This window comes from Filicampus tigris, chromosome 5, assembly GCF_054856515.1.
Source record: "Filicampus tigris isolate MCC_2025a chromosome 5, RoL_Ftig_1.0, whole genome shotgun sequence".
Lineage (NCBI taxonomy): Eukaryota > Metazoa > Chordata > Actinopteri > Syngnathiformes > Syngnathidae > Filicampus > Filicampus tigris.
In genome coordinates this window covers 25,980,501-25,996,206 of record NC_141221.1, presented here as the reverse complement: position 1 = coordinate 25,996,206, position 15,706 = coordinate 25,980,501, and the positions used below count along the sequence as shown (strand labels likewise).

Sequence of the window (15,706 nt, the reverse complement as noted above, 5' to 3'; positions counted from 1 at the left end):
ATCAATTTCCCAAAAGTCAGAGTAGTGGTCAACCAGCATCAAAAGGTCTTTCCCACTGTGTTGGAACAAGTCCATGCTCACGATTTGCCATGGGCGTGTGGGCAATTCGTGACTCAGCATTGTCTCCTTCTGTTGCTCCACTGCATACTCGTTGCATGTTGTGCAATTACTAAGAAAGTCCTTAATGTCCCCCTGCATTCCAGGCCAATATAAAGTCTCCCATGCTTGTCTGTAACAGGCATCGGCTCCGATGTGACTGCAATGAATTCTGGCAAGCATTTCCTCCCGCAGCGAGTTGGGGATCACCACTCTCTGCTCCCTGAACAACACTCCGTTTTGCACACTTAGCTCGTCTTTGATAGGCCAGTACTCTCTTACTGTCAGCTCTGTTTTAATGGCTGGCCAGCCATTCAGAACGATTGCCTTCACAGCTTGCAACTGTACGTCTTCTTCAGTGTGTTGTTGTATCTGCAGCAGTCTTTTGTCAGTGACGTTGAGATAGTCCGACATGTTTATTTGTTCAATTGCCTGTAGCTCACCTACCATGCTACAGACCATGTGCTCCGCATGCAGAGAGCTGCAATGTGAGTGTGGGGCAACAGCTCTGCTAAGCATGTCGCTCACATACATTTCAGGTCCCGGTTTGTAGATAACATGCAGGTTATAACTTTGGAGAGCGAGTAGCATGCTTTGCAAGCGTTTGGGAGCATTCAGAAGAGGCTTGCTGAATATTGGTATGAGAGGCTTGTGATCCGTTTCTGCTCTGATCCTATCTCTGCCATACAGATAATGACGAAAACGCTGACAGGCAAAAACTATGCTGAGACACTCCTTCTCTATCTGTGCATAATTTTGTTCAGTGGGTGTGAGTGCCCTTGAAGCGAACGCAACAGGCTGTCCGTCCTGCATCAGACAGAACCCGAGCCCATGCTGACTCGAGTCACTCTGCACCATGACTGGTTTTGTGACATCATAGTATTGCAACACAGGCGTCATTGTAACAAGCCGCTTAATCTCCTTGACAGCTGCTTTATGCTTCGGCAGCCAGTGCCACATAGTGTCTTTGTCAGCGAGTCTCCTTGGAGGTTCACATACTTTTGATAGCTGCAGGAGAAACTTGGCCAGGTATGTGACGATCCGACAAACCTTTGCACACCCTTGACATCCACTGGGGCTGGCATATCCAAAACAGCCCTGACTTTTTCTGGGTCGGCCTTGAGACCCACAGCTGAGAGTATGTGGCCATGAAAGTGCACTTCAGATACCTTGAACTGAATCTTCCTGACACTCAGCCGCAGCTTGACTTGTCAACAGCGGTCAAGCAGAGCTATCAGCTTTGTATCATGGTCTCTGCTCGCTTCCTCCTCATTGTCACCACAGCCAGCAACCAGGATGTCGTCTGCTATAGATTCCACACCATCGAGTCCTGCCAACAATTCATGTTGCTTTCTCTGGTAGACCTCTGGAGCCACAGACACGCCAAATGGAAGTTTGAACCACCTCTTCTGGCCCCAGGGTGTCCAGAAGGTGGTCATGAAACTACTGACATCATCCAACTTACACTGAAGAAAAGCATCTCTCGCATCCACTAATGTGAAAACTTTTGCTTTCGGTAGCTTGTAAAGCACATCCTCCAACGTGGCCATTATGTAATGCCATGTTTCAGAGCACGGTTAAGATGGTTAAGCATATGCGCAGCTTCTCCGGCCTTTTGACAATGACCATGTTGCTGATCCAGTCTGTGGGCTCACTGACAGACGTGATGTGGCCCTCTTCCTCATATCTGTCCAGCTGAGCCTTCACAGCATCCTTAATAGCAACAGGGACATTCCGTGGTGCACACTGGACTGGCTGAACTGCAGGATCCAGTTCAAAATGGACTTCTCCAGGAAGTGCCTCCACCGACCCCATGAAGACGTCCTGATAGGCTGCAATGACAGCATTTCTGGAGAGAGGCTTGTCACTGCTGTTGTTCACCACTCTGAGCTCCTCTGGAATGGTGAAGCGTATTAGTCCCATCTTCTCCGACACAGAGCCAGACAGCAACGGCAACTGCCGAGCATTCACGACCTCGAACTCCAGTTTGTATTTGTGGCCCCGCACCACACAATCCATGGTCAGAGTCCCGAGTGATGGCAGCCTTTGGTCTGAATAAAGCTTGAGCATGGTCTTGCTCTGCCTAAGATTATCTCTTGGAGCCAGTCTCCTTTTGTCTCTGAGACTCATAACGTTGCATGTGGCTCCTGAGTCAATCTGGCATCGCTGTAATTTTCCATTGAACCGAAGATTGACAAACCACTTTTTTCCTCTTGTCCTCACGGCTCCAATGCTCTCTGCAGCATATACATCATTAGCTTCCGGCACCGTGCTTTCTCTGTCAACATTCAATCCCTCAACTGCGTTGAGCTGGCTATCCCTTCTCTTAGCTTTGTTGCACACCTTTGCAAAATGATTAGCAGTACCACAGGCGTTGCAATTCTTGCCATAAGCTGGGCAGTGTTCCTTTCCCCACACGTGATCTGCCGCAGTACTTGCATGCAGAGGGACTGTCAAATTGTAGCCTGGGATGGATGCTCATGTTCTCTGTAGAGCCAGTTCGTCTTTTGAATGCAGGCTTCCCTATGGCATTAATATTGACCAATTGAGCTCTTTCCTGCTCCATAGATCTCAACTGCCTGTCACTCAGCTCAGCTGCTCGACAGGCATCAATAGCACTGGCCAGTGTTAAATCCTTTTGTCTTAGCAGACGTCTGCGCGTATTCTCGTTGGTAATTCCGATAACGATTTGGTCTCTGATTAACTTGTCTCGCAGGGCCCCGTATTCACATGTAGCAGCTTTCTCTCTGAGTCGAGTCACAAAACTGTCTATTGGCTCACCGTCCTCCTGTTTGCAGCAGCCAAACAGGTCCCACTCGTAGATCACATTCTTTGCCAGCTTGAAGTATTGTTCCAGAGAGTTCAAAATGACGGTCACATCTGCCTGCTCCGCAGCACTTAGCGTCAGGTTGTGCTTGTATACATGTCTGCTCTCTGCTCCCATAACACTCCTCAGTGTAGCCGCTTGGACCTCTTTAGGCTTGCTCACCAGTTCTGTGGCCAGGGCATAATCATCGTATTCCTCGGAAAATGTCCCAATTCGCACTCAGATTGCCACTGAGCTTCATCGGACAAGGCGGTGGTATGGTCGCAGCCATGGTTACTTCCTGGCGCTAGCTCGCCCAACTTCTATTTTTTTCTTTAGCGGTCAAAACGTGTGCACGAAAGAAAAATCTCACTTGTCAACTGCATGCTGTTATACACAGGACTACGTCCACTTCTGACACCATGTTGGAAGTATGGTGCGATTAATAACACATGGAGAGGAGAATAACTTCCGTGTTGTCGGTTTAATGCAGCAACTCGTACGATGGCGTCGTCAGACTGACTCGGCTCACAACTGGGGGAACATCCATGTGACAAAGTGCAATGACACTCAATCTCCACACGGTGGTACTACAATATCACCTATAGCAGTCTCGAAATCATTTTCAGTCGCTAATTTAGGACATGAACAAACCGCTGGTTAATTACGCTGCCATTGTATGATACAGCACAAGTCTCCGGTGTTAGTGTCTAGCAGCTGTTATCATTAGCTGGTAGTTCAACAGCTGCTCCTTGGCTTAATTACTTTTTTTAACTTCTTTTTCTATATTGTGGACCTAGATTACTCTGTAATGTGCTGTCCATGTTTTAAGAAAGGTGCCTTAATTTGCACTTCAAGTCTTTCTCATTATGAAAAAAAATAAATAAATAAAACTTTGTCTTCATTTAATTTAGAACAACACATTTGCCTAATGATTGTAAGAAAACATTCAGCTCAAAATGTCTGGCAGGATGTATTGAAATGTATACACTGTACCACTTACAAAATTGCATTAAATTGTGTTCTTAAATCCTAAACGGCCATATTAGACATTATGAGTTGATTTTTTTATGAGCAAAAGCGTTTTATAAAATAAATGACAAAGTTCTATTTGTGGTTTTGTTTTTTTCTCATACAAAAAAACGATCAGATCCGTGACTCAAAATCCGTGACCGATCAGAACTGTGACTTATGTGATCCGTTGGACCACTAGTGAGTACCAAAGACAATCTCCTGGTACTCATGAGAGTAAGTAAATTATTTGCACCCCTGGTAATATGAACGTTTACACAAAAAAAATCTGATTTTTTCAAAAAAATCAGAATTGAGCATTAAGACCTGCGGTGTGAAGCTTGTCTAACAAACAATATTATGATAAACATTTGTGTCCCACCACCTTACTTATGCTTGATTTTGTGGAGGGAAAAACACTATTCGCTTAGTATTCTGTCCAAGCTACTTGGTAACAAGTGAGGTAACAGTAGGAAATGACCAGGCATAAATAAGCCATTTAAGGCTATAATGATAATGATAAATTAAGTCCAAACTTATTTTTTGCCTAGTAATAAGCACAGCTAGGCATTTTACCAAAAATTGAGCGTCTGTTATTCATCCTCCGTCTGCAGCGTGGGTACCATTCCGTCAGCCGTCATTCGCCTTTTTTTCTGGGGGGAAAATTGTACCCGTCCATAGGCCGATCTGCCTCTATTTTAAACGGGCGTCCATCAGCGAGTCCAACTAAACTTTCACTAGAACCCCCCTGCTGGACGATATTTGAAGAGAAATAGTGACTCACTGCGCTTTAGAAACCTCTTCACAGCCTGGTCCCTCACTCAATTCTGTCCCCCAAGCAACAACAACTCACTATTTTAGTCCATTGAAATCTTGCCGCGAAAAATAGACTACTGACGGATGGCAGACTAAATAAAGGGGTTTCCGTCTATCCTTAATCCGTCTATTATTTTTTTTGTCCATCTCATGGGGCGGCCATTTTGCCCCATATTGTCAACTAAAAATGACATCACAGATGCCCAGGGCTCAGATAACAACCAATGGTGGCTCAGCTTCAGAAAATAGGTGAGCCATGATTGGTTGCTACCTCAGCCCTGAGTAACTGTGGTGTCATTTTCAGTCGACAGAAGTGACAAAACGGCTGCCCCCTGAGTTGGCTAAAAACGGGTGGATATTGATGCTCGAATTCATATTCCACAAAGACAATATTAATCAGAATGCCATGTTCCAACCAGTGGGCCTGCGTAGAGCATATTATTGCAAATACATTTTTGGGTTGACTTTCCCTTTAAGCAATAAGAATAAAAAAAGTATGGATGTCCCGATCACATTTTTTTGCATCAAAGTCTGCGTCCAATTGACTCGATTTTAAATATCTGCCAATACCGAGTACAGATCCAATACATGTGCAATGCAATGAGAAATAAAATGAAGACCACATTAAAATTATCTAATTATCTTAGGTTTTTTTTTTTTTTTTGGGTGGGGAGGATGTCGGTATGCCAAGATGATACTTTTGTATAATCAGCAGTGGTTCTAATCAAGTAAAAACTAAAATATTTTCTAAAATACTTGACTCTTGAATTTACAAATTAAGCACATTTAAAAATATATTTCAGCTGATACTGATCAGTTGAATATAATATGATCGGTTCGGGACAACCCTATTAAAAAGGGTTTAAAAAGTCTGATATGCTACAAAGTCTAACATGCTCTAAAATGATATGCAAGACAAAAATGAACAACTTACTGACAGCGTTTGCCCACGTATCCAGGAGGACACACACAGGTGTGAGTTAGCATTGTTTCCACACAAGTCCCCTCATTCAAGCAGATAAACTCCAAACAGTTATCCACTTCTTCCTGACAGTTTCTCCCTATATATCCAGGCTCGCAGTCACACTGATAGTCTGCCCGAAGGTCTTTACATGTTCCATAGACACAGGGTCCAGAAGAGCACTCATTTATTTCGGCCTCACATAGTTCTCCGTCCCAACCTGGGTTGCAGCTGCAGTTAAACTCATTAAAGTGGTCATGGCACACCCCTCCATTGAAACACGGCTGGGAGTCACAAACTGGGGCGCCCTGGCATCCCAAGCTTGGCTCACGTCCACTCAGTCTGGAGAAATGACTTGTCTGAGGGGCATCTGGTACGCTCAAAATTGGAAGGTAGATTCCACCGACTCGCACTTCCCCCAAACATCCAGAATATTTCTCTGCCAGCCAAATTTGGGTATCATTAAGGAAGTTGAGGTTGCCGCCAACTCCAAGGCTATAGCCCACTGTTTGCCCATCTACAGTGAGACGCCATCGGGACACTGACTGTGCAGGGTCAATCATGGTCAACTGGATGCTATGCCACGCTCCATCTGCGATGGTCCTGTCACTGGTAAAAGCCAGCAGCTCTGCACTCGTCCCGGTGTCCATTTTGACCAGAAGTGTGGAATTAAGGAGACCCAGGCAGAATACCTCAACTCGGCTTTCGGCCCTCAACAAGATGCCATTGTCGTCCCGTGTTCTAATGTCCATCGTGATGTTTGTTACTGGGCTCAACAGGGAGTTGTTGGCAAAATACTCAAGAGCATTGTCCTGGAAAATGGCTTCAGTCAAACCTGTGGGAGACAGAGATAATGAGTTTCACATGCTATGAAATAACTGACTTTTTTTTTTTATTATTTTGACTGGAGATTAGCAGTTTTATACACAATACAGTATTCAGTTTGTGGCCTTTATTGCAGAGCTGTTTTCTACTGTATTTTTCCTATTCTGGTATCATTGACCAGTAGTTATTTTTCATATTGACACCAACTGCATTTAGACCCTTGACATTAGAGAATATCTTTCACCTGAAAGGTAAAAAAAACACAACTTCAATTTCTTCCCTGGATGTACTGTAAATTGTATCCAATTGGCCAGTTGTCCAGACCATTGAATGTTAACTGACCCTTCTCTAACGTTGTCCTCAGGTGAGTTTTATGTTGAATGAAATTAGTGGCAAAAGATTACTCACACTCATAACCATCCCATAGGTCGACACACTGCCCTCCTTCAAAGCAAGGGTTTTCGACACACCACAAACGTCGCTCGCACAGTCGTCCAGAGAAATTAATGGAACAGTCACACTTGAAATCATTCCAGGTGATCTGACACTTTCCACCGTTGACACAGGGCTCATGCTGTATACAGACAAACACAGGTGCATGGATTAGATGCTCACTTGTAAAATCTCTAACCCAAGATGACTGCAAAGGTTCAGAATGAGCTGCAGAGAAGATTAGGACGTTACAAACAGATCAAAGGGATTCACAACCGGATCAATGTCAGTTAGGTTGAGACAGCATGGCACAGCCCAACTGTGAGAGTGCACAGAAACATTGCAACACACTTCCCTCAGTTTGGAAATAAAAGCACCGGTAAAACTAGGGGCTTTGCCCTAAAACTGCTTTGTAGGGATCAGGTATAGTTTTTATACAGTACCTTGCATGCATCGTCGCTTTGACATCCTGGTAGAACATTGTTCTCTGCAGTTGCCTGATAAATCTCCACCTCTTCTTTCGGGTCCACAATGAACAAATGCTTGTCATCCAGTCGAATGTCTTGTAGGCAGCCCTTAAATTTTCCTCCCCAGTTATTCATATTTTCACCTACAGGGAGTCCTCCAACATACACAACATCGCCTGCCTCTATGCTCACATTTCCTATGGCGCGATGGTTCCCCGCTATGGGGAAGAACACATGGCCATAGTTTACTTTCAATGTCACCAATTTATTTTTTCCATCTGTGACAAACTTAGCCTCCGACAAGAGTGTGGTATAGGGGTTGTAGATGGCAACTGTAGCTTCCTTCAGGTAAATTGTCAGGTAGGACCTTTCCCCTCGGCGAAACTGCAGAAGAAGGCCATTTTTTTTAAGAGAGCGCATTATAAAGGAGATGGTGAAATTTTCTCCATGGGTTTCTGTGATGTTGAAGGCAGCATAGCTTGTCGTGTTCTCATGACCAAATGTCCAGGATGGGTATTCTACAAAGACAATGTTGAAACGGATTCATTATACAGCATCATTGACATGCAGTGCCTGAATGACTCATTTTGATGGCTGCTGTCTACGAATAAGTAAAGGTGTAGTTAGTCTGTTTTAGGAAATAAACTGCCTGAAGTTGCATTACCATAGCTATACTTACGGCTACCATAGCAGAATTCAGGGAATTCAGGCATCTAAAAAGCAGCATAATCCCACAATTCAAAGAACTCTCACCTCTATCACATGTTTCTCCAAAGTATGGCCGGTGACATTGACATTTGGCCACAACCCACATGTCCACGCAAAACCCAAATTGTTCGCAGGGGTCGTCTTGGCACAAATCTTCTTTGACACATCCCAATTCCAAACCTATGTTCTCCTCCCTCATGAGGTCCTGAGGCAGCAGCAATTTATGGTCAACTCGAAGGTCTTCCATGCATCCAATGAAACTCCTCCCACTTATCGTGAGTGTCAAATATTCCTTTGGTGCTCCTCCTACATACAGCTGTTGAAAAGAATTGGACTGGAAGAAGATCAGATGGTTGTACACTTGATTTTTCACTTGACATCCATCCTCACAGCCAGGTCCTTCTACAGCCATAATCAATCTCGTATCCATAGTCACAGTGACTCGGTACCATTCTCCGTCATTCACTGGACCTGGATAAATGACCTGCAGCAATCGCCCAGATTTTAACTTGGCCTGGAGGGAACCCCGCACTAACTCCAGGGAGATGAAGTGTTCCGTGGTACCACGATGGTACAGCAACATGTCAGGTAAAGTGCTCCTGAATCTGAGCTGCATATGGAGTCCATAGTTGTGGTCATCAGTACCTTGTCTTGCTCTGTTTTTAGAAACAGGCAGCTGCATGTGGACGTAGCCCTGCGAGTTGAAGGAAAAGGTGGTAGAGGTGTTGCAGAGTCCTCCCGTCCAGCCTGGCCTACAGAGGCACGAGTAGCTATGCTCGCCATACACTGTCAGCAGTGGCACACAGATGCCATCATGTTGACATTGGTGCTGCTGACAGCCAACCAGGAGAACGTCACAGTCACGCCCACCCAACGGCTCTCTACCAGGTTCTGGGTCAGGACACCGACATATATAAGAGTTGGCAGCATCTTCACATGTGGCACCATTCTGGCAGGGATTGCTGTCACATTCATCAATATCCACTTCACAATGCACACCTGCATGGGAAGAACCACAGTTTTAGTCATTCCTACTTAAACACTGATCCATCATCACAGCGTCTCATAATGATCACTGTGGGCATTGTCATGTATCATCAATTATCAGTAATCAAACAACATCGGCCGCTGTGCTGGAAACCGGCTGATCCGACTTCCTTAATTAGATGCAGAGACAGGCTTGTCTGCATGCAGTCTTCTAAGCAGATTTGATTGAGGCAGTGCATTATTTTGTCATTTGGCAGATGAGGAAGTTGAGAGAGGAAATTGTAACTAGTTAAATTAAATTTAAAATATTCATAAACCTGTAAATTTGATGGGAGGCCATTGACTTTGACTTTACTGACTTTGACCGTCATACAATTATAATAGTATGGCAGTAAATTTTGGAACATTCACACCTTTAAAAAAGTCAGGATAAAGGCGTCAACAGACTTGAAAACATTCTAAACCCAGTGAACCCTAAAGCTATTTGTGTTACTGTATGTCAAGGCTATGTCTTCTGAGACAAGAGCATATTTTTATAGCTATAATACATACATTAAAAGTGCTGTACCATGCTGTACCTGTCAGCTGCCAAGGCCCACAGCAGAAACAGAGCAGCAGCAGTAACCTCCTTCCTCTCATGTTCCAATGAGTTTACAGCCAACACACTCACTCTCTGTCACACTTCTGGATGGTGGCCCAACCGCGTCTTCTCGGTCGTTTTACTCCATAAGCTTAAAAAAGTCGAAGTGACTTTACTCCTCCACTATGTTCCATGCAGGCAGACAGGAGTGATCACAAGGCAGCCCTGCCCACCTTTTCTTTTTTTTTTCCCCTCCTCCATCCCTCTGTCCCTCCCTCTCGCCCTCACACCCTGTGCTCCTGTCCGTCTGCAGCCCATCCCGAGCTAAGTAATAAGCCTCCAGCTTCCAGCTGGCTCCTGTCAGTATTTGACAAGAGGAATGCGTTCCTGATCCCTGCACTGGCCTGTGGGTGCCGGGTAGTGGCAGGTGCTGCTGAAATCGACCTGTAGGGGGCACTACAGCCCTATGGCTACATGCTACTATGGCGTCCAGTTAAGCCAACAGAAATAAAGTACACACGCTTAAACACATACACACTTATTCCGTTGTATTAAAGGGATCATATCGTGGATGAGGTTGCACTGTCTGCTGATGTTCTGTTCAGCAAGAATTAATTGCAGATCAGACTGGTGAAGCATGTGCACCCTTAAAGTTGAAGGCAACCCAAACATTTTTCAAGAATATGTTCTATGCAGGCCCACTGAGTTGAAACAAGGAATTCTGATCAATATTGCGTTTATGGAATATGAGTTAAGCAACAAAATCCGCCCATTTTTAGCCCTCTCTGGGGCTGGCCATTTTGTCACTTCTATCCACTGAAAATGGCATCACAAACGTTTTTTTTTTTCTGTCAGTATCCAATCTTGACAGAAAAAAAAAAATCATAAATTTCAAATGTTTTTCAAATGGATTAAAAAAAAAACTGAAATATAATATGGTCATAATTATTCAGACCCCTTCACATTTTGAGCTAGTACAGCCATGAGTCTTCTTGGGAATGATGTAACAGGTTTTTCACACCTGGATTTGGGGATCCTCTGCCATTCTTCCTTGCAGATCCTCTCCAGTTCTGTCAGGTTGGATGGTGAATGTTGGTGGACAGCCATTTTTAGGTCTCTGCTGAGATGCTCAATCTGGTTTAGGTCAGGGCTCTGGCTGGGCCAGTCAAGAACAGTCACAGAGTTGTTCTGAAGCCACTCTTTTGTTATTTTAGCTGTGCGCTTCGCGTTAATGTCCTGTTGCAAGGTGAACCTTTGGCCCAGTCTGAGGTTCTGAGCACTCTGGAAGGGGTTTTCCTCCAGGATATCTCTGTACGTGGCTGCATTCATCTTTCTTTCAATTGCAACCGGTTAGCCTGTCTCTGGAGCTGAAAAACACACCCACAACATGATGCTCCCACCACCATGTTTCACTGTTGGGATTGTATTGGGCAGGTGATGAGCAGTGCCTGGGTTTCTCCACACACACCGCTTAGAATTAACACCAAAATGTTCAATCTTCGTCTTATTAGACCAGAGAATCTTATTTCTCCTAGTCTGGGAGTCCATGTGTTTCTCGTAAACTGTGCGGGCAAGGCTTGCGTCAGGCCACTCTGCCATAAAGCCCCGATCAGTGGAGGGCTGCAGTGATAGTTGACTTTGTGGAACTTTCTCCCATCTCCCTACTGCATCTCAGGCGATCAGCCAAAGTGATCCTTGGGATCTTCTTTACCTCTCTAACCAAGGCACTTCTCCCACAGTTGCTCAGTTAGGCTAGACTGCAAGTTTTAGCAAGAATTGTAGTCTTCCAAAACTTCCATTTGAGGATTATGGAGGCCACTGTGATCTTAGGAAACTTGAGTGCTGCAGAAGTTCTTTTGTAACCTTGGCCAGATCTGTCCCTTGTTACAATATCTGTCTCTGATCTCCTTGGGCAGTTCCTTCAACGTCATGATTCTCATTTTCTCTGACACGCACTGTGAGCTGTCAGGTCTTATATAGACAGGTGTGCCTTCTCTACCAGAGTCCAATCAGTTTAATTAAACACAGCTGGACTCCAATAAAGGCGCAGAACCATGTCATGGAAGATCAGAAGAAGTGGACAGCATGTGAGTTAAATATGTTTTTTGGTTTTTGTTTGCAAAGGGTCTGAATACTTATGACCATATATTTCAGTTTTTCTTTCTTCATAAATTTGCAAAAAGTTCTACATTTTTTTTTCTGGCAAAATGGTGTGCCGAGTGTACATTAATGACAATTAAAATGATTTGGGCAAATGGCTGCAAAGTGAAAAAATTCAAAATAGTCACTTTTCAGGACTGCCTAAAATGGCAAGTTTGCTCAACCAAGAGCATTGCATCGTGAAAGAAAAAGAAGTTTTTGACACTTAAGATTGGTGAATACTGTAAAAACAACACCTACATGTGTGGAATAACCAATTGTGCCACGTGTGACTCGTCATTTTTGTCAACAAAAATGCAAAGTAACGACAGCCAGCTGAACTGGAAGAGAGTTTAGATCCTCACTCGAAGAAGCCTAGGCGTACTGACGTGTCACTGAGTAACTCAAGCTTATAAACTGTTAAGACATGAGGCCTATATGACATAACGGAGAAGGCACCACTTTAAGTATAAAACAAAAACAAAGTAATTAAACCAACACCAGGAAACCATCTTGACTTGGATTAAGACAGCAAACAAACAGCAGTCAGACGCGACAAAGACTATGAACCAACAAAGACTGAAAGGAAACAAAAATCAAACAGACAAGCAACAAGACAGTGTATAGCAGGAGCTGACTGGGTTACAAGAGAACGGGCAAATGAGCACAGGTGGACAAAACCTGCTTGACTTGGACTAAGCAAACAAATGAGTGACAAAAACAACGAACCAATAAAGACTGAAGGACCACAAGGAACTAAATAAACTGATGAGACGAGGAACACCTGGACAAGATACAAAGTGTTAGAGGGAGCTGATTGAGCACTCAAGGGATCTGGTAACTGCGCACAGGAGGACACAACCTAACGAGACACACACAAAAGAATCACAAGGAAAACAAAACCAACAACAGATCGGAGAAGGCCAGACGAGAGGTTCTTGGCGGAGCCCACCCGATGGCTGTCCAGAGGGCCACATAGTGGGTGAGGGCAGCCACAGACCTTGCGCCGCCGTAGTAGAATAGGAAGGAGGCCGCAGAGCTTCCGCCACCAAGACAGAATTTGAGGGCAGCAGCTGCGCTTGAGCTGTTGTAGCAGAGTCAGAAGGCAGCCGCAGGCCTTGCGCTATCGTAAGAGAATCGGAGAGAGGCTGCAGAGCTTGTTCCGCCGTAGTAGAATCCGAGGGCAGCCGAAGGCCTTGCACCGTCGTAACACAATCGGAGGGAGGCTGCAGAGCTTGTGCCACCGTAGCAGTCAGAAGGCAACCGAAGGCCTTGTGCCGCCGTAACAGAATCGGAAGGAGGCCGCAAAGCTTGTGCTGCTGTAGCAGAGTCATAGGGCAGTCGAAGGCCTTCCGCCGCCATAGCAGAATCAGAGGGAAGCCGTAAAGCTTGCGCCACTATCGCTGAGTCAGAAGGCAACCGAAGGCCTTGCGCCGCTGTAGTAGAATCCAAGGGCAGCCGAAGGCCTTGCACCGCCGACGCAGAGTTGGAGCCTGGTGGTGCCAAGGAGTTTGCATGGGGGTCTGCATTTGCTGAGGTGCCGGGAAGGGGGTCTGACACTGCTGGCATGGTACCCTGCTGGCATGGTACCCTGCCACCATAGAGGTTGGGAAGCACAAGAGACACGAGGGGTTGGGAGTACAGATAGTGAGGAAGGTAAACTAGAAGAAACGGGATGAACGGGACTAGGTGAAGTACGCAGTGAACAATGTGCCGAAAAGGCGGGGAGTGAAGTGGCTTGGGTATAGGTTCGGAATGGCATGACTTTGAAAAGGCTAAATTACGGGAGGAACCAGAATCTCTACTTGGGCGCCTATGTTAGCAACCCTCCGGGGCTCCTGTGTAAATGGCCAACAAGGCACCCAAATAATGGTCTGAAGGGAAGGGTTCAGTGGCAGGTACTAAGGAATCATCAGAAAAAACATGACAAAAACTGACAAGGGCTTGAATAATTACTGGGGGAGGGACTTAGAAATCCAAAAGCAGTGCCAAAATCTGAATCACATCAGAATCATAAAGGAGTTTTTTTAATGGTAGGCCTTACAGCCAGGGAACAGACCACTATGCAGACAAAAAAGGTGTGAGAGCAGTGACACAGGCTTTATTCCAACTGGTTGTAAGCACAAGAAAATAACAGTAACAAAAATCTGCAACTACAAAACATTACCACAAAAGAAACAACAAGAGAGTCTGCTTCACTAACAAACGTTGAGCGAGCGAGCCACAGTGGAAGTAGGGTAACCGCAGAGCTATTTACAGAAATGGAAACACAAAATCACAGTAGACTTTAACTTCTACTAGAAGGTTGACCTTGGTTGTGACCGAGACAACGTGGGAATGGCAAACAGCAAGTCAGCACACTAACAATACTCCAGCACCTTCCCTTGTTTGGAGCCCAGCCTAAATACTACCAACTGCTGATTGGAGACAGGTGGTCTGGCTAATTGTAGGTTCTGCGGCGGAGAGACCCCGCCCACGCTCAACTAGTGTAGACTGAGAGAACACATTACAAGAGGCCAAAACACAGGACATGACAAGGTTAACCTTTATTGATCCCACAGTGGTGAATATATATATATATATATATATATATATATATATATATATATATATATATATATATATATATATATATATATATATATATATATATATGTATATGTATATCCATCCATCCATTATCAATACCGCTTGTCCTCACAAGGGTCGCTGCAGTAGGCGAACCTAACAAGGTTTAGCTGGCAATGCTGAATTGGTTGCCAGCCAATCGCAGGGCACACAGAGACAAACAAACATCTGCACTAGGTGCAATTTAGAGTGTCCAATCAAACTACCATGCATGTTTTTGGAATGTGGGAGGAAACCGGAGTACCCGGAGAAAACCCACGCAGGCACGGGGAGAACATGCAAACTCCGCACATACACACGTACACGGCATTGTCCTTTTGTTTTTCAGCAGATTTGAAACAGGCTCCTAAGAAGCTTTATCATAATCTCCTTTCCCCTCCAACAATTGCTCTGTGGTCCTCGTTTAATACCCAAGATGAACATATGGGACCATTTATTGGCTTTGTTGTTGTCTGCTGTCCTCCTGTAAACCATATGCATCCCCTTCTGTTTGCTGTGGCCCAAGTGTCCTGCTGGTACAAATTTGGTGTTTTATTGCTTAGCAATTTGTTCTTGCATGATTTTGTCTAAGTTCATTTTTTTTCCTTTTTCTCAGTGATGTGATGTGATGTTAGTATGGAGCTACTGCAAGCATCTGAAACAGAATGTTACATCCAGGTTGATTTGGTAGAGTGTCTACTTTGGTATGTCAGTGATTTGGTAAAATTCCTGCCCTTTTGGGATGAGAGATGCAGTGACAACTATTGTGACTACAATGAGGATTAATAATTTGGCTACGTTGAATGATCAGTAGGAATAATATGAACACATGTATACCTTGTTCCTACATCTGTATTACAACTATTTGACTTTGCACACTCACTTTAGTCCGGCATTGTATGAAGGTCATGCATGAAGACATTTGAGACACCTTCAGCTTTAATTACAGGCTTGCTTGCAGTGGCATCATCTGGATGATCTTATTCAACCGTACATTTTCGATATTGATTATGCCTTGAAAGGATGGCCTATCCTGTGTGAATTAACAGTAGAGGGAAAGGTAGTATACACCCACAACAGATCACCAGTCAGTCACAGGACTGACTCGTACAGGCAGGCACTAACAATTAGAGATATGGGCACTTTATAATCAACCTGACAAGATTTCTCAAAAATCTGTCAAAATGCTGAGTACCTTCAAACTAAAGTAAGACAGTATAACTTCATTATTTCTGTACATATCTGAACAAGAATTCACACATTAGTGTCAT

The 15,706-nt window shown here is 44.5% G+C and overlaps 1 protein-coding gene across 2 annotated transcripts in view; it reads right to left on the bottom strand.

The window, feature by feature from the left end:
- LOC147147945 (protein crumbs homolog 2-like) overlaps positions 1-15,706 on the bottom strand; it is a 46,473-nt gene that overhangs the window by 14,089 nt on the left and 16,678 nt on the right. For both annotated transcript variants that reach the window (XM_086031481.1, XM_086031482.1), the window contains exons 7-10: positions 8,168-9,121; positions 7,391-7,932; positions 6,924-7,089; positions 5,664-6,525 (exon numbers count right to left, since the gene is read on the bottom strand). In XM_086031481.1, the coding sequence (XP_085887607.1) occupies positions 5,664-6,525; positions 6,924-7,089; positions 7,391-7,932; positions 8,168-9,121 (2,524 nt within the window). The remainder of the gene's footprint in view (positions 1-5,663; positions 6,526-6,923; positions 7,090-7,390; positions 7,933-8,167; positions 9,122-15,706) is intronic.